The sequence below is a fragment of the Gymnogyps californianus genome, chromosome 18 (assembly GCF_018139145.2).
Source record: "Gymnogyps californianus isolate 813 chromosome 18, ASM1813914v2, whole genome shotgun sequence".
NCBI classification, from domain to species: Eukaryota; Metazoa; Chordata; class Aves; order Accipitriformes; family Cathartidae; genus Gymnogyps; species Gymnogyps californianus.
The window spans coordinates 8437340-8455861 of record NC_059488.1 but is presented as its reverse complement, the minus strand read 5'-3'; the positions used below and the strand labels follow the sequence as shown (position 1 = coordinate 8455861).

At 49.8% G+C, this 18522-nt stretch overlaps 1 protein-coding gene across 1 annotated transcript in view; it reads left to right on the top strand.

Annotated features, from left to right (window-relative positions):
* VAV2 (vav guanine nucleotide exchange factor 2) overlaps positions 1–18522 on the top strand; it is a 150689-nt gene that overhangs the window by 89931 nt on the left and 42236 nt on the right. The window contains 1 exon segment of the mRNA XM_050907813.1: positions 8378–8436. Within this exon segment, the coding sequence (XP_050763770.1) occupies positions 8378–8436 (59 nt within the window).

The window sequence follows — 18522 nt, the reverse complement described above, 5'->3', positions numbered from 1 at the left end:
GCCCTGGGACCAGCCTGAGTTACCAGAGCCCTGATACAGGGCGAGTCCGGGCTGTAAATCAGAGCAGCTGATGGGAGTGGGGGTGATTTTACAGCGGCTGAGGATCAGGTCCAGAAACTCCCTTTCCTTTCTCTTCCTAGGGTCCTGTTCCTCTCTTCTTTTCTAATATAATTTATCATCCGGGATTGATCTGTAGATGGAGCTTGCTCCCTGGAGAGCTGCTGGCAGTGCCAGTGGCACCATGGGGAGCACAGGAGCCAGGAGAAAAATCTGCTTCTCCCCTTTGCTCCCTCTCTGCTCTCTTGGGGATTTTCTCCCTCCTGTTTGAGGATGACCATTCTGCATCAGACCAATTTTTGCCCGACTCCTCCTGCTCCCCGAGGAGCTTTGGGCTTTCATTGTGTTTGCAGTTACGGCAGGTGATGCTTCCCAGGACTAGCGGGGTGGCACTTGCGGGTGGTACGGGTGCTCCCCCGGCCGCGTTGCCCCTTTCCCCCTCTTGAAGCCTTGGGGACGGTGAGGGGGTTGAAGGCATTGAGCTCACTTACACCCTCGTTACACAGAAGTGTAATCCAGTGCTTATCAAATATGAATTTGTGAGGGTCCCCTGCGGACACGGCAGCCGCAGACTGCAGCTGCAAAGGATTTCTGGTTTGGGACATGGATGCTCCAGGCTGCCTCCTTGCTGTGTCCCCAGTGTGGCGAGGCTCACCCCTGCCCCGTGCCGGGAGCCCGGGGAGCAGAGCCATGGGCATGGGAAACGCTTCTGGTGCCCAAATGCTGTGTGGACCACTGGGCTGGCTGGGAACGTATTTTAGACCTTTTTAGTTAGGTCTGTAAAAGATGCTATATGTACTCCAGCTTTTCTTTGGTAAATGCTCCTGTGAAGGCAGGCTTGCTGGGGGCTCACTCCCTCCCCAGCTGCCTTGTAGGGAAATAACACAAAACTTTGGTGCGTGTTCCTTTGTGCTTTCTCAGAGGAGTTTTTGGTAAAGATGCTTTTGCCTGGAAAGTGCATCTCTGACGATGGGCTCTTGTTAGAGGGCTTGCTTAACCTCATTATCTTGAGAGGTGTAATCGCTCATCCCTGTAACGTGGCAGTAACCATAACGCAGCCTGACACGGGTGCTCTGAACTGTGGCTAAGAGGTCTCAGGGACAATCTGTGTCAGATGTTCACTTGAGATTATTTTAACCCTTTGCTACTTCCATGACCAAGGATGCCTTTAGAAAAGGAAGGAGCGTGTACGTCCAGCCTTCCTTGCTGAATTTCAGAAGCAAAATCCAGCTTGTACCTGGTTTTCCTGCATCCAGTTTGCAGATTGGAAGTCCAGCCCTGGTGAGGCACGCTGTCCTAGCATCCCTGGCCAGCTCTCCACCAAACTGCTGTTTGGGCTTTAGGATGATATTTACTGCTTCCCTGAGAACAGCACTTAATGCTGCACACACATCTTTGAGGCCAAGGGAGCAGCAAACCCAGAGGGTTGCTGGAAGCTGAGCAATTCTGTTGTTTCCTACCTGCTCTGGCAAACGGGTTTTGTTTTACGTTTCTGGTTCTTCCGTCTCCTGTGATTTGATGGGTGCTTAAAGCTCATCTGCAGCTCCATAGCAATGTCACAAGTTGCTGATATTTCAGTAAATCAAAAGGGAGTGGCAGTCAAGGATCCCTGGAATGGGTATTTGTTGGAGGAGGAGAGAGGCTTTACCATACCTCCATCACGGAGTTCCCCATCTGTTGTGTGGTCCTTGTAGTGAAATACGGGGAGAGAAGCCTGGACACACCGTCGCGGGAGAACTTCCCTGGCTTTGATTTAAAAACCTTATCAAATATGTATCAGCCGAAATCCGCTCAGCTGGCGCCTCGCCAAACGCTGCATGCCAGCAAACGCCACGCTTCCCCGGCGCATTGCCTTTCCGCCTGGCACGAGTGGGACTGGGAGGCGAAGCCGTGGCATCCCCGCGCGGGCGGAGAGGAGCCGCAGGGGAAACCGTTCAGGCAGGCACTGGAAAGGCTCAAGCCAGTTGTCCGAACGGATTATTAGTTAATAGCCCTTGTCCTCAGCAGCCAGCTGGGTGGATGAGGTCCAGCTGAGAGGAGAGAGCCTTGGGTGTAGGAAATTCAAACTGATTTGATCCCTTAATGGGGCTCTGCCCGCCCTTGGCATCCTAAGGAAATAATGCACCGCAGTCTGATTTCCTCCTGCCTGGCCAGCGGCTGCCTCTCTCCTGCCGTAGCCATGTACAGCGATGCTCTCTCGGGTACCGGGTTGTATCAGATGTTGATTTAAGGAATTCCCAGCAACATCTGTGGGATGCTCAAGTGGCAGCAGCCCCGGCTGCGCGGTGTCTGGGGAGAGGGCTGGAAGGCAGCTGTAGGTTTAATGTTTGCTGTGCTCGCTGCACACGTGCTGTAAGGTTTTGCAGGTTTATGCGCTAGGCAATAGCACACACGGAGCACAAATAATTGATCCAGAGCGAGCAGGTTGTGTTTTGTGTTGGCTCTCACACTCGGGGCTTGGCTGTGCTGACTTTCCAGGGCTGGTCTAGCTGAGGTACGAATCATGGGAGAGGCATATGCAAACGGAGGAGATGGGAGGCTGGAAACTGCTGGTGACACTTTGGTTTGCAAATACCAGGTCCTGTTTGTGCACAGCCCGGTGTTTGTGTGCATCTAGGTGGAAAGCGCTGGGAGATGCCCCAGGTGGGCAGGGATGCTTCTCAGCAGGCGGAGAAGAGCAAACACGAGCTGACCGGCCACCTCACCGGCCACTGCCACAAGCACCAGTGCAGCAACAGGAGAAAGTACAGGGTTCTCCAGCACCACAAACTGGAGGCAACTGGGTCAAATCCTACTTGCTCTCATGGCTGCTTTTATTTTAGTAGCCTTGTCGCTGGGAGTCTTCACATCAGTGTTTTTACTATTGGATGCCGTTGTCCAACACAGAAATAATTTAACCAGCTTATCTCTGAATTTGGAGTCAGGTTTCTACCCACACAGGGGCTGGGGATGTTTGGCCTGAGGATTTCTTCTGCCCTTCATGAGTTTAGGGGCAAACCAGAAAATGACTCCGTGTGATTTCAGGCTCTGAAACCACCTCCCCCCTCAGACGGGTATGTGCGGAGGTGGCAACATCGAGGTCTCTGCCCAGACTTATCGCCACTGTGCAGAGCTCCTGATTTGCTTAGAAGCAAAGATTCGTTTGTTCTGGGAACGCATGACCTTGCTGGGGCTCGGTATGGGCTGCGAGCCTGGCTGTAAGCCCTGCAGCTTGCTCGGGCTCTGCAGGCACGCTCATGGAGCACAGAGAGCTGGGGAGTTCCTCCTATGCAAAGTGTTCTCCAGCCCAGCTGGGTCAGTTTGTTTTTTCAAATAAGGAGAGAGTTTATTTGAGAGTTTTCTAGATGCACAGAGGTACCATCAGCAATAAACAATGCTGGAGGAAATAGAAGAGCAGTAAGCGTAATCATTTATTTTTTGTTTTGCTTTAGTTTATTTTTAAATTCGTAATTCCTAAAAGAAAGTGTTGGTGGTAAGGAAGAAGAAAAGTGGTGGATTTCGTATGGTGGTGGTGTGGGGGTTTGGTATGGTTTTGTTTTGTTTTTTCTTTTCAAAAATCCCGTTTCTTTACTCAGCCAGGTTTCTTGCAAAGTGACCAGTGAATGTGAGGAACCCAGTTTGAGACTTGATTTTTTTTTTTCTTTTCTTTTCTTTCTTTTTCCCATGAAGTACAGAACTTGGTGCCTTTTTAAATCAGGGTCTCCACGAGACCTCTGACGTTCAGCCTGTGAAATCATGTGCATGGCCCTCGTGCTCTGTTTCTGGTTCTGTTGATTCACAGCAGTGATCTCATCCCGTGCGGCGTGCTGGTCGGTAAATGATCAGCTGGGTGGTTGGATTTAGCTCATGTCTGAAAATACAAGACAAACTGGAACGTCAGGAATGTGAAGGTCATCCCTCACCTTTCACAGTGAAACCACCAGAAATTTCCCGCTAACCCTTTGCAGGTCGACTGTAGAGAAATTCTGTCTGTACATCACCTGCTCTGCATACCTCTATAGCTCCGTTTCTGGCATCTTATTATCAGCAGGATGTTATATATAGCTTTTATGGTAATGTTTGCATGCTGAATGCAGTTTTCTTAGAGGAAATTGCATTGAGAAATGGGTGAAGAAATAATAATAATAATAATAATAATAATAATAATAATAATCTGTATAAGCCCCTGTTGTTTAAGCCCGCAGCCCGCCTTCTCCTGGAAGACAAACGCACGGATAAAAGTATAGTTTTCCCAAGCAGCAAGTTCAGATGGCTTTGCTAACCCTCTCGTCTGCCGGTGCTGAGCAGGGTGCTTTCCCCCGGGGCATCGCTGCCCCGGGATGGGGCCGGGAGAGCCCTCAGTGCTACCCCAGCTGGTGCGGTGGCACGGCATTCGGGCATGATGCAGTTTTGGTCATTGTAGCCTTTTCAAGTGTGGTTCAAGGGACCAGGAATATTTGGAAGCTATTGCTCCAGGCTCCGGGCGTGCTCCGGGAGCACTTCCAGGATGCAGCAGCCTCGGTTCTACTGGTTTCCCAGTTTTGAGCAGCAGGCTAGTTTTAAGAGGGGAAACCTAAAGATCTGAGCTTATGAAATAATCAGCGTAAATCTGAAGGGAACTGATACCCTACAGCAAGAAATCTTTTTTGGTTATACCATCTGCCTTGGGAAACAAAGCGTCTGCATTTCCAGGCTGCCATAAAAGAAAGGGGAGGTATAAATAACTAGTCAACATAATTCCACTTAGTGTCCTATCTGTATTAGTTGTGTTAATATGTCTTTGTATTGCAGAAGCAACGAAAAGCCTCAGATGAGATCAGGAACCCCTCGTGCCCACTGCTGCGTGGGTGCGTAACAACGCGGATCCTGCCTGGCCTGATAGAAAATGATAGCCAGGAGTGGCAGGAAATATTACTGGGTTTCTCTGCAAATAAGAAGCTGCTTTACAGGGAAAATGAGACACAGTTTAGCAAACACTTAAGGATTTACTTACTTTGAGGAATGTTTAATCCCGTTGAAATTGAGAGGATTACTTATCCTTAAATGCATGCTTAAGCACTTCCCTGGCTGGGGGCTGGCAGGCTGGAGCACAGGAGCTGTAAGAGGAGCTGGGGTTGCACTTGGCTTTTCTTGCTCTTGGCTGCTGCCTTAGCAGGAGTTGTTGTTGGAAAAATACTCCCTGATATTGGGACAGTTACTGTTCAGTCTTGCTTTCGGAGATGCCAGGCTTCACGGAGGCTCTTTGTACCTGATCCCTCAAAGTAGGTCGCTTTGCTTACGTACCTGAGCGTCGATTTGGGAGCCTAAGCGTAGGCAAGCGCGTCTGTGCACGCTGGCTCGTCGCTGGAACCAGGTCCCGGGCTTTGATGTGCCAGGATGTTCAGTGCTTGGGGCTTTTCATAAAAGAACAAAGCAAAAATTGTTGGCGTAGAGAACAGTGCGCTTTTCTCTTAAATTTCCCTGGAAGTCAAACCCTGCGGTATAACTGTCTGATTCATAAACTGATTTTTGTACTTTAGAAGTCTAATAATAGACCGCAGAAGAGACTCATTCAATCAGTCCAGGACTTCCCTTGGACTATTTTAAGCCCCATGGAGTGGGGCTGGGGGCTGCCAGCTGCCTCTCCAGCTTCTGCGCCCTGTTTGGGCTTGGCGTTTGCAGGTACTGCTCGCCGGCAGCGATGCTCTGCGCCGCCGCTTTGCCTTGACGAGCCCTGGAGCCTTTCATGGATGCTAAGGAACTCAGTCCCACCTCCTCTCCCAAACTGGGGAGAATTTTAGAGGTGGGAGACTGCGGCACAGAGAGATTTAGTAACGTGCCCGGAGTGGTGTTTTAAATTGCTGACAATTTGGGGAGTAAGACCTGATTTCTTTGACTCCTGGTTATGTTTTAACCTGCTTTCTCCTGTTGCTGTTCATGTCATTTCTAAAGGCAAAGCCAACCTTATTTAAAAATGCAGATTGAAATGACAGCCTGCGCTTTGGAGCGCTGGGAGGGACGTGGTTCGCATGGAGCTCACGGTCAGGGCTGCCTTCTCCTTCCAAGGGGGCTCAGCCCCTTTCGCTTTCTCCGGAGCAGGTTTGCTCATTGAAGCATGGCATTACCAGAAGCCACGTCTTTGCTTGACGCTCCTCAAAGCCAGAGCAAACGAGAGACCGGCCAGAGATAGGGGTGTGAGAGGGACTCGGAGAGCCAGGCTTGCTCAACACCTCCCCAAAACGGAGGTGGGAATCTTGCCGGCTCGCCCTGGGACCTTGCTGGCAGGAGAGCACGTGGCTGAAGCGCCTTTTCCAGAAGCGACCCACCTTTCTCTGTGCTGCTTTTTTGTTAGATTACAGTAAAATGAGGAACTGTACTGCTTTTATGTTTGTGTCACTAAATTTCTGCTTGAGAAAGTTTACCGTTTCTCTTCTACTTGCACAATAATTATGGTCCGTAATCAGTGGCTCCAGGGCATCCCTATAAAACCAGACGTGCTAGGGGTGATGGTCTGGTAGCTATCCAGATGGGCTCTCAAGAGTGAGAAATAGGCTAAAATATGCTCAGGACAGCAGTAGCAAAAGTAATGCTTTGTCTAATTAAAAAAAAAATCCCTTATCCGTGTCCTCTGCTTACAGGGAACTGTCAGGGGCAGCATCTTAACAAAAAAAAAAAAAAGGACATGGAAGGATGCTTTGGTAAAGCCCTTTTTTGCTAGAAGCATTGCGTGGGGGCAATAAAGTGTCCGAGGTACGAGGAAGATTCCCTATTGCTCTGGAGCTCCTTTCTGCGTTGAACTCCCGTTAGTGACATTTTATACCAGGGAGAAACTTGGCCAAGTTTTGACATTCACAGAGTTGCGTTGGCCTTGTTGAATAATTCAGCATCTCTGTTCTCCATGTGAAAGTCAACCGCTAAATGCCAAACTGTGGCAGCTCCTTTGTTGTTGCCTCGGGTTCGGGTCCACGTGTGGGGCACTGGCAGCCGACAGCTGGGCTGGAATTCACGGCAATGGTAAAAGAAAAGAAAAATTAGAGGGATGAAGGTTGCAAAAGTGTGGAGGAGAAGACGGGGTTTGGAGCAGGATCTGCCAGAGCAGGAGGAGCTCAGGCTCCAGGACAGTGCCGAGGAACCGTATGCGTGCATCCCCCCAAAACAAGCCTGGTGCTTGCATGCCTCTTGCAGCGCGAAGGATTTGCATGAGGATCCGCGATGCGATTCTGATTGATGTTCTGGGATAATAGCACGGGAGGGAGAGAGGCTTCAAGCACCCACGGCAGTCCCAGGAGAGAAGTCAGGCGCTTACTCATTTAGGGCACGTGCTCCCCTGGGTGACTGATCCGAAGGTGGCTTAGCAAGGAAGGATCCCTCAGCAGGGGGGCACACGGTCGGTCCCTAAAGAAAGCAGTGCTAACGGGTGCCTGACGGCTGGGTTGGGTGCAGGGCAGCTCCAGGCAGTCACAGCCCCTGTGGTGTTCGGGTTTGTATGCCTGGAGGAGAGCCGGGGGCCCTGGACAGCAGGGACCGCTCAAAAAGTCCTTTATCTGTGTCCTGGACGCAGGCATCTCTATTCATTCCAGTGGATGGGAAACCAGTCCAAAAATAATAGGTTTGTTTTTTCAATCTAGCTTTGAAATGATGCATATGAGCAAGAGTAAAACATGTTTTATATCTATAAGGGACTAAAACCATTCTTTGTTTGTCTTCATTGAAAATTCTGCATAGCAATTAAAACTTCCAGCAAAATTGGGAGTTTTCAGAAGAAGTTGGTGGCTTTACTGTTCCTGATTGTGATGCTGATGAAAATATTTTGTTATTGAATCACTTCTGGCTGTTTTCCGCCAGAAAAGGGCGATGGTCTGCACTCACCTCTGACAAACTGATGATGCATCTTTATTGAAATGCAAGAAGTCAAAACCATTCAGTCTTGGCAAGTTTGCCTCGATAAGATCATTTTGTGTGGGGAGAGACAAAAGGAGTTACAAACCTTTTGTGATAAAACACAAAGTAAGAGGGTTTTTTCAGTGGTTCTCAGTGTTGCATAGAACCTCTTGGAGCAGGTCTGGATGTATTATATGAGCGGTGGGATGGAGTTTCCTCGGATGACGCTGTTGAATGGGTATCTTTATAGCTGAGGGTTAAACGTCTTTTATGCTCAGTGGTAAAACCAAAAGCAGTGTTTGCACTGATGGTGTCCTCCAAGCCCTGATTATGATGTACTGTGACACTGATGCGGGGGACTGGAGCACATCCATTTCAGCGGGTGTTCAGGTCCAAATACCAGGCTGTGGGTCCTCGAGTTCCCACCAAACCTTCTTCTGTCTTCAGTAAGCACACCAGCATCTTTTTCTCTCATTTCCAGGTGATCTCTGCAGTATCCAGACTCTCCTTCCACAGTATTGCTCAAACCAAAGGAATTAGGTAAGATCCTTTCAATATGATGCTTTAAATAATGTTTCTCTCTCTCCCTATCCATATTCCTAGTATTTAATCACATCAGACTCTTTAGAAGCTACACATATTAGGGTTAAACAGACATCAAGGATGCCTTCGGGATATAGGTAGGGTACTTGTAAAAGCACCTTACAGGCTGCTCAGGAATAGTTTACAAATAAAATAAGTGAAGATGTCACGAGTTGTGTGCAATATGCCTGCTGGGGAGGGTAGCAGGGTGGGTTTTAGTGTCTCTTGCTGGAGGTTTTGCTCAGGTCCCCTCTGCAGGGGCTACGCAGCTGAGGTCCGGGATCCCAGGAAAGCCAGCGATGCCCGTCCCTTTTGCCCTGCCTGCGGAGCTGTGGTGTCACCCCACTGTCCCCACCTGCCCTGCTCCTCGGCCTGTGCAGAAGTGCCCAGGTGGCCTTTCAGTCGCTAACAGCTGGGAAATTTCTTCCTGGCTTTGATAAAGGCACGTCATTGCGGAGTGGGTAATGGGGGTTAATAAGTAACCTGGCCCTGGCACCCAGGGTGGGCAGCCCTGCTGCCGGGGCTCCTCCTCCTCTGCTAATTGAAGGAATAATGGAGAAGGTATTAAAAACAGCAGACAGTCCTATTAAGCAGAGCTCTTATCCTGATCTTTGTTCAATTCCCTGCAAAATTGGTTTGCAGTTGGTTTTCTTGTTAGTGTGCATTTTTAGTATTAATCTGGCAACATCTTCTCATTAGGACTACAGATATACCTGAGAAGAGTTCTCAGCCTGAAGTACCTTTCCTCCTTTTTTGGGGGGGTTGTGTGTTTTTTTCCCCCCAGCTATAGAACACATTTGCTTTTCTCCGCAGAACGTGTCTTGCTGCTATTCTGGTCAGGGTGTAGCATGGCAGTGGTCTGCGGCTGCGTCCCGGGGCCAGCCACAGCCAGGCTGTGGGGACGCGGGCTGGATGGGGCCCCTGCTTTACTTCTAGCCCTGCTGCCCATGCCCACCACCCCACCCCACGATTTCCACTGTTTGAACTTATTTTCACTGCCTTGACTGCACTGATATCGCTGGAGGGGAACAGCTTTTCACGTGTAAAACAAACTCGGAGCCTTCCCATCTGTTAAACAGCAATCTGACAGATCCCACCGGGACTGGGGGGAGATTCAGGGGGCGAAGGTTTATAAAGCACATTGAGGAATAAAGACGTGCTGTAAGTTAGGGACTATTTATTATTAAGGATAGCCCTGAGTCCTGGAGAAGCCTGCAGTGATTATTATTTTACGGGAAAAGAATATCCAAGGCGTTTGGAGGCAGGGAGTCATGGGGGAACCCACATGCACAAGCTGCAGTGCCTTTGCAAGGGCTGGGTTTAAGTCTCGGGGCGTCGCTGGCAGAGGTTGCAATGTGTCACCCCTGGCAAAGCCCTTCCCTAGGCAGGGAGGTCCGGGTGTCAGTTCAGAGGATGAATGAGCCGGCCGTCCTCTGGGAAAGGCTTTGGCTGAATCACTGGTGTTTCTGTTGAGGTCTCCTGCTGCCAGGGATGGGCGGGTTGGGCGATAGCTGGGAGCCAGGAGCAGGGAGGCTTTGCTATTCTTGTGGATATGTGGCTTTTTCTCGTTCATTTTACAACCAGCATTTACGGTTCCCACTAAAATCCCTTATCTTGGAAGCCTTTGGCACCATAATTACACAAGAATAGCACAGAGCTTAGTGGGTCTTTGCTTCTAACTCTGTTTTCCTGCGTATTAACCCTGCTTCTCCTCCCCATTGCCAGCTCTGCAAGAACAGAAAATGCTGTCGCTCCGTTAGCTGGAAAATACCCTCCCAGGGTGTCCCCTCCCATCACCGCTGTCCCCTGCAGTCAGAGAGCCCTCACTTTGTCCATTGCTGCATGTTTTTTCCTTTTAATTAGATTATTTCTTGCTACACCATCACAAAAGCCTCAATGACAGAAACTAATCTCAGATGAATTAATTTAATCTGTGGGAACCAGCAGCATCTCTGGCTCCCCGAAGGGACTGCTCATGTCGGCTGCTGCTGCCCCTCAGCTCACTGGGGTCCCCAGTGATGATTGGGGTCCCTACCCTTCCCTCCCCCAGTGAAGATGCTGCCATTGAAATAAATGGGAAAAGTCTTGTTGGTTTAGGCACGGCGCTCAAGAACGTGGTAAATACAGTGCAGTTAGGATGGTGTATGGATTGCGTGGTCTTCAGCCCCATAGCATAAATGTGGCTCTGCTCCAACGCCTATTTTGGGGTCTAAGAATCAGGATCACGCAAATTAAGAATGAAATAAATCCCAAAGGCTATTACTTGTCCTTAAATGAATTTCACGGCATGTAGGGTAGAAAAATAAAAATCAATCTTGTATGCTAGTCAGTGAAAAAAAAATAGTCTTTCTGTCTAATAATTTCTGGGTACATGAACCTTGCCAGAGAAACTCTGTTTCACAGAGTAAATCAGATAGCTATCAGGATAGCTATGTTGAGATGACAGAGTGTTTCTTCCAAGAAACAAGCTACAAGCAGCAAAACATGGCAAAAAAAGATCCTGAATGCAATGTTTTGTTTGCAGCACACTGCTAAGGCTGGGCTTAATCTATCGCAGCTGTAGCTACAGCCCGTGCTGCGTCTTTCCTCCTCCTGCTCTGTCCTAGTCCCAGTCGCAGGTTTCAGAAGTCCTGCAGAAAACAGCGTCACCCTCCAGCACGGTGCATCGCTGACTTACCTCCTAGCAGGTGACGGTCTCTAATGATTGCAAAAATAGATTTCTCTCTTGCACGAGGCTGTGCAAACAGCACAGACGATGTTTCCCCACTAATCAAAAAGCGTGTAGTTGCAAGGACCACCAACACTGCACTGGGTTATTTTTTGGATAGTGCCCCATGCATAACAAGCCCCTCGATGAGAAGAGGCTTATTGGTGCCTCCTAGAAAAAGGCAGGTTTTCTCTCTTTAAGTTAAGGTCATCAGAGGAAAGATGCTTTTGTGGATAAAGACACACGCTGAAGGGAAAGTGGATGCGTGAAACTAAGTTCGGATCTTGGCTCTGCCCCAGGTGCCGTACATGGCCCTGGGCAAATCCCTTAGCTTTGTATGTCTGATTTTCCCCTTGCAGAAATGGGGAGGTGAGAAATGCCTTTGTTCACCTGGCTCGTTGGAGACGAGACCTGCCTGCTCCCGTGGGCGCAGGCAGCCTTTCCCAGCACTGCCTTTTGATCTCGTTTGGGAGCACAGGAGCACAAAAAAACCCCTTTTCCTGGGGTTTTTATCTGTGCGTCATTTTACAGGGCTGTGTGTCAGGACAAAGAAAAAGATCCTCATTGTGTAACGTTGCCCATCGGCTAAGGAGAGGGGATTTTTTTTTTAATTGTTATTGTTTCTCATCCTTTCCTCCATCTGTCTGGAGGACTGTCAGCAGTCACGGTGAGAAGTTACCACCGTGCTCCTTGCCCGTCCGTGGCTGTCTCTGAACAAGGAGCCTTTATTTTTCAGCCAGGACACCAGGAGTTTCCACTGCAGACCCAACTCGCAGCCCGTTAAGTCCATTACCCCGTTTCTCACGGTGGCTGGCACTGAATTCTTCCAAGTTAGGTGAGAGGATCTTGCAGCAGACAGAAGCAGCGTGGTTGTACAGGGGTACTGCGCAAAGGTTCTCCTGTGCTCTGGAGCATGGCTTTTCATTCCCTTTCCAAGTTTTCTCGAGCACACTCAGCTCTCTGGAGGACAACAGGACTTCTTGTTGCAGGTCCCAATAAACCAGGATTTTTTTTTCTTAAAGCTTTTTTTTTCCTTAAGACTTTCCTGCTGCGGCCCTGGCTGTTCTCCATTGCCCATGGTACATCCCGGCGTCCTCTGGGCTCCGGCTGTCGTCCACCTCGTGTGAGTGAGCTCAACCGGCTGAATGTGAGCTGTGAGCAGAGGGGACGTGTTTTTTCATCTCCCCAAGATATATGTTTTTCCTGGAAGCAGAGTTTTGCAAGCAAAGCAGGAGGTTAAGGAATATTGGCTCATGCTGCCTGCATGCATTTTTAATGTGTGCACAGTGAAACCATCTGAAAACGGGAAGGAGTTAGCATGTTCAAAGGCCTTTTACTGAGGCCCTTAATCTAAGTAAATCCTTTATATATGAACTGAACCTCTCCGTGACTTTCTGCAGAAGGCACTGCAGTTAATAAAATAGATTTAAAAACATTTGCAAATGGGGAGGAGGGGTGAATCCTATTTGTCAAGAGGAGGTTTTCTCCTGTGGGAGCAGCGGCAGTGCTTTGGCCGGACGGTGGAAAGAAGCAGAAGGGGATGGTTGTATTTTCCCCATCCCGGGGGCGATGGGCGGAGGCAGGACCCCCTCGGGTCTGTGGCACGGCACAGCTACCTGGGGGCAGCTGGTCAGAAGAATAAGTGACATTAGTTTTACCTCCAGGCAAACACAGTGAGGCCAGCCCATCGCCCTGGGCTGAGGTTTACCTTGCATTTAAACAAATAAATAAATACAAGTCAAAATGCTGATTTTCTTGGCATTTAACCGCTGCACGTCGCATGCCCTGAGGTGACGGAGGAGATTTGCTGGGACTGGGAGCTGTCTGCTGCCTGCCTGTGGCTGCAGGGCAGCTTTGATCTCGGGGAGAGGTGATGGCGCTTTGGATTCCTGTGAGTCCTCCGAAAGTCCTGTACATTAGGAGCTGGGATTTGCTATTTTGCTTACAGGAGGCTGGACACATCAGTGGAGGAGAGAAACCCTCCTGGCTCTCCAAAGTAGGGGCTGGCACCGGTCCTGATGCTTGTCTGACCCCCTGGGTGCCCTCCACCCCCCTGCAGGTCCAGTGCCAAGTGGGTGTCAGGGCTGGGGTGCCCACAGGCACCCTGTGGAGTGCAGACCACCATCCAGGCCATCGTGTCTCCATTTTGCCCATCTCTACAATGCAGATAGTGAGATGAGAGGAGAGAAGCTCAGCGCTGGGATTAGCCCACATTGGAGCCGCCTCAAGTTCAAGGCAGCTAAAGGAGCTGTACCAGCATCCTCCCATCAGTGGGGATTTAACCCAGAGGAGACTTTCCTACCACCCTGCTTTGCCTGCAAACCCCGTGCCTTGCTGACGAGGTTCAGTGTTGCTCAGCTTTGCCCAGGTAAACTATTGAAACAGCCTGATGTTGCTCAAAATGAGGTTTGCAGCGTTATCAACCCTGGAGTTTCTGTACTTAACGGCTTGCCAATAATATCAGGATGTGTGTGTGGGTGAAAGGGAGGAGGGATGGGAAGGGAGAGTCACAAGCATCCCGCCTGTGCCGTTCATGGGGTTGTAATATTACCGTGCTGAGCAAGCAGCATTCCTCAGCGTGGCAGTGCCCTGCCTGCCTGCCTGCCTGCCTGCAGGCGAGGGGGCAGAGGGGGTCAAATGGAGCTGGACCTGCGCGAGCAGCTTCGAGCCACTGCCCTGCAAAATGTGCATGTCTCTTTGCTCCCAGTGTGTGTCTTTCACTGGTCAGCTGTGTTTGATCTGGAAACTCCTCAGTGCTTCATCCACCAGTTCAGAATTAAACCTAGAGTTTTGTCCAGGTTGCATGACTTTAATCCATTTCCCCGTCTCTGTCTGAGCCCCACCATGGTGTGGGGTTACCCTTACGTCTGCAGGGGGGCTGACCCTGTAAAGGTGACTTTGTGATCCTGCCAGCAAAGCCCACTTCTTGCAAAAGATGGGATGGCACAAACCCTAGCGTAGCTGATCAAGGAGGTGAGAAGGGAGATAAGGGGAAATCTTTTATGGGATTTGCAAAGATTCTCCAGCATGATGGAGGTTTCATGCTGATCATAGTTGGTCTCTGGTCCCCCTGCCCCTGGGGATGGTAGCTCAACACAGGAGGCGGATCCGGCCATCTGTGAAAATGGCAGACAATTAAAGTCACTAATGATGAAGTCCTGGAGTGTTTTCTGGTGGGGAGATAGTTATGGGGACCTTTTCTCCTGTATGGTTGGTTTTACAGGGGCTGTTTTATTCATTGCCAATGCACTCTCTGTAATTGCACTCTACCCATTATTTTTTTTACTGCCGTTGTGTATCCATTGTACGCACTGTAAGTGTTGCTATAAAATGGATATAGAAGGTTGTGGAAGGAATCCGTGGCTGGAGGTACGTACGGTTGCTGTGCAGCGCTCTCCTGTGCTCCAGGGAGTGTGGGACTGGGACCAGTCCTGGGACTGACCACCAGTCGTGACCAGCACAAATCTGCAGAGGTTCAGCCACAGACCTCGCAAGCCGGGTGGCAAGTGGAGATGGTTTCCTGTGACATGGACAGACCTTCTTTAGGAGTGACCATAAAGCTTCTTCCTTTGTCATAAGCAAGATCTTTGGCTAAAAGCAGTTCCTTTCCAGCTAAAAACGTCTTTAACACATTTATTTTGGCAAGTATGTATCCTCATAGACCTACTCCTAAGAGAGTCTGAAGAATATCGTTGACATGTTTTCCTGTGCCGCTGCTTTGTCGGCTTGGGAGATGCTGAGGTCACCCCGTAAGCATGCTGCTAATAAAAGCAAAGGCAGTTTCTCTCGCCCTCTCCCCACCAGCAGCTCTGCATAATGAAGATACAGTTCTGATGTGCACAGCTCTGCTTAATAGTCACATGTGGGGCTTGCTGGTTTTTGGGGTGCACCTGCCCTGTCGTTGTTCATTGACTTTGCCCGTGTAGTGCAAAGCTCCCTCTTGTGTCACTGGCCACCCTTGCACCATCTCACCTTTGGGTGCAACAGCAAGGCATAAACAGCTTTCTCTCCTGTGCAGGGTCAGCGCATAGGTTGACAAAGGTGCTGGAAAGGTCTCTCTGAAATGCAGTCCTTGCCCCAAGGATGGAGAAGGGCTTCAGGCTCGGCTGGTCCCAAACGGGGGGCTTGGAGGTGGGGGGCTCCTGGTGCTGGGGGACAGGAGGGCTCGGGGTGGAGGCACCGCCATGGGCTGCGCCTGGAGAGAGGTGTACTCAGGTGCTCTGGGACAAACCACGTGTCTTTGCACCCCACCGCAGAGGGGGAAGCACATGTCTTTTTTTTCCTTGTGGACCCCAGAAAGTGCTGCTCAGCCCAGGTGGTCTGTTCAGATGTGGTTTACGTTGCACAGTAGGACCCCGCTTGGCTGGGACATGCTGGTGGTGCTTTCGTGCAAACAGCCAGCAGTGCTGGCATTGGTCTGGAAGCAGGCAGAAATACTATTTAGGTAGTTATTTGTGTTTATTGGCATGCACTTCATAGGATTGCAGCTGCTCAGGTACAGCAGAGAAACTGCTGCTCGGACTACTAAAAGATCTCCTTGTGCTGCTTTGCTACAAGTTCAAAATGGCGCTTTCAAGGTTTTTGTTTTAACAGAGTGTTTTCCGAAGTTAGGCAATTGCAGAGCCTTGTGGGGATGTTGTTAAATACCGTGGGCTGCGTCCCGGGTCTTTATGTCCTGGCTGTGATTTATCTTTATGCTCCCCGGGTGAGCGGTGCCATCTGCCCAGAGTGAGCGTGCCCTGAGCTTGGGTTAGTTGCGCTGGCTCGCCGGGGCGAGGGCTCTGGCTGTCTCCCTCCATGGTGGGTGCAAACCCCCTGCCCCAGTGCTGGGCTCGGCAGGGCACTGCTGCAGTTTCAAGCCAGCACGTGGGCTGCAAGAGCATCCTCCCTCCTCCCCAACCTGCTGCTCGCGCATTCTTGGTGGAACCAGGGCCATGGAGACGTCCCACCGGGAGGCAGGGCTGCCGATGTCCCTGCTCGCTACGCTTGCCATTGATTTTCAGCCACGGAGTTTTCAAATCTAGTTTTCTTCTGAGTCAGAGATCTGGGCCAAACCATTTCCTAGTGATTGGTTGTGCTGTTACCCCAGAGGGTTTGGGGGTTTTTTTCCCTTTCTTTTTGAGAAAGATGTTTCTGGATTCCCCTTTTGATTTTATCCATCTGTTATCGTCAATGTGGAGCTGAAGTGAGGAGAAAATCGTGCCGCTTTCTTGAGCGAAGCATTGGTACATGAGAATTTTTTAAAAATGCGATAATGTGTTGAAACATAAAATTATACGAGCTGTTATTTTCTTGTCTCATAGTCTCCAGAAATACTCGGTTCAGATTTGAGCTAAAGATAAAGCAGGGCATGCAGCTAACCCTTGGGCACTGTGCAGTGCACTGTGCTAAACACTGTAAGTACTCTCCTGCAAAATCATCATCTTTGTGTTATCTGATGATGTAGCTTGCTGTTTCCCCACTGAATTTCTATCAGAATTAATCTTGTGAGAATTTTTGCAAGTTCCAGACCACCAATAAAAGCAAATCGTAATTTTTCAGAAGACGTGTCTAAACTTTGGCACAGCATGAGGTGCTTCTTTCCAGAGATGAGTAATGTAACACAATAGTATGATTTTAATTAAATTCAGCAGCTTTTGGTATGCTCCGATGTGTCTTGTTCTGCAGGGAGAGAACTGATTCCATTCTGCTTTGTAAAAATGGCTCTTGGGCATTAATAGCATGGTTTTCATCCATCTCGCAGCACTTTACCAAAATCATTCCCTGACGCTGTTCCCATTTCACAGATGGGAACCAAAACTTGGAGGTGCTGCCCAGGTCGAGAGCAGGGCTGGGCAAGCAGTTCCAGGTCACCTCTTTGCTTGTCCCTGGTCAGCTCACAGCCACCTCTTGGTACATCAGTAAATTAAATGCTGCTTTAATCTGCCTAATCCCACCGAAGCAGATGATGAATGCATTTTCAGTTATGTGTAAACGTCTTGCAAAACCACATGGTTTTCTTTGGATGGCTCCAGGAGTGCTGTGCTCACGAAGGCAGGACGGCATGCCCAAGGGACCTGCTACGGCTCCGGGGTGGCAGAACCGATGGCTGATGGGGCACCCATGGGGACGGAGTGGTCCCATGCTCAGGGAGTGACTTGCCATCCTGGAGAAAAAGAGGAGTTAAAAAAAAAAAGGGGGGGGAAAGGTTGGAGCTATCAAAAAGATGTGCTACGAACAGCCAAGGTCTGAGCGCTTCCCCTGGAGAAATATATTTTGGGATTGAAGCAGTGTTAGATCTCAGCAGTGGGACAGACAGACTCATCTGGAACCACGGGAGCTGAAGCTGGCTGCTAACCCCCCACCCAAACTCGCACGGAAAGCACAGCCTGAAGTCCAAACTCCTGGTGAAATTGCAGACTCCTGTGGTTTTTCTTTGTATTGCCATGATGCTTTCTTCAAAACAGGGTTGTCGGAGGATCTGTACACCCAGCCATGGGTTTTGTGAGCTACTGCAAGGTGTAATTACGGTCTGTAGATACCATGCTATGGAAACGTTTTTCTGCCAGATCCTGAGCCAGGAAGACTCAGCACAGCCCCGTCCATCCCCGCAGAGCTGTAGAAGCTCCTTTGCACCAGCTTGAGGCCCTGGTCCTTTCCATTTGTGAAGAAATCCCTCGCAGAAGGGGCAGCAGATGGGAGCAGCTCACGTTTCACAGGTGTCACACACTCCGCCTGCTTTTTAAAGCACTGAAGTGTGATTGCTGGACTTAGGAAAACAGGGAGATTATCATGCTGGTGTTGGGAGGCTGGGGTCCCGCTCCCAGTAAAGGATGAGCCACCTCCTTTAGTCTCCTGTGGGCGTTTGCACAAGTCATGAAAACGTCCTTGCGGATCTGCCTGACAATCTCCACTGAGAGCGGCCTCGGATGGAAACAGCTCCTTGGGACGGAGGGCAGCGAGTGGGACGTTTCCACCCTGCCTGCTTCTCACCAGGCTTTCTGTTCCCAGAGCTGGTGTTTGACCCCAAGAAATCAGAATGGAGACAGGGAAAATAGAAAATAAATCATGCCGGATCCTCCTTGCTCTGTCACACATGGATTTGAGGCTAAGATGCTACTGCACAAAACTATCAGACTAAAGCTGACCCATCCCTGACCCTCTGTATTCTCTGTGACAGTACCGCAGAGGTGAACAGCTGGCTTCAGTTGCTAGGACAAGGCACCCAGACACTGAAATATGTTCATAAATAAATAAATCTTTCTGCTTATTGCTGTTAGAATTGCAGCCTACCTGACTCTTCCCATTAAATAATTCAGAGGAGAGAGCAGCCAGGCAGTGCATCGAGCTGCGCTTTC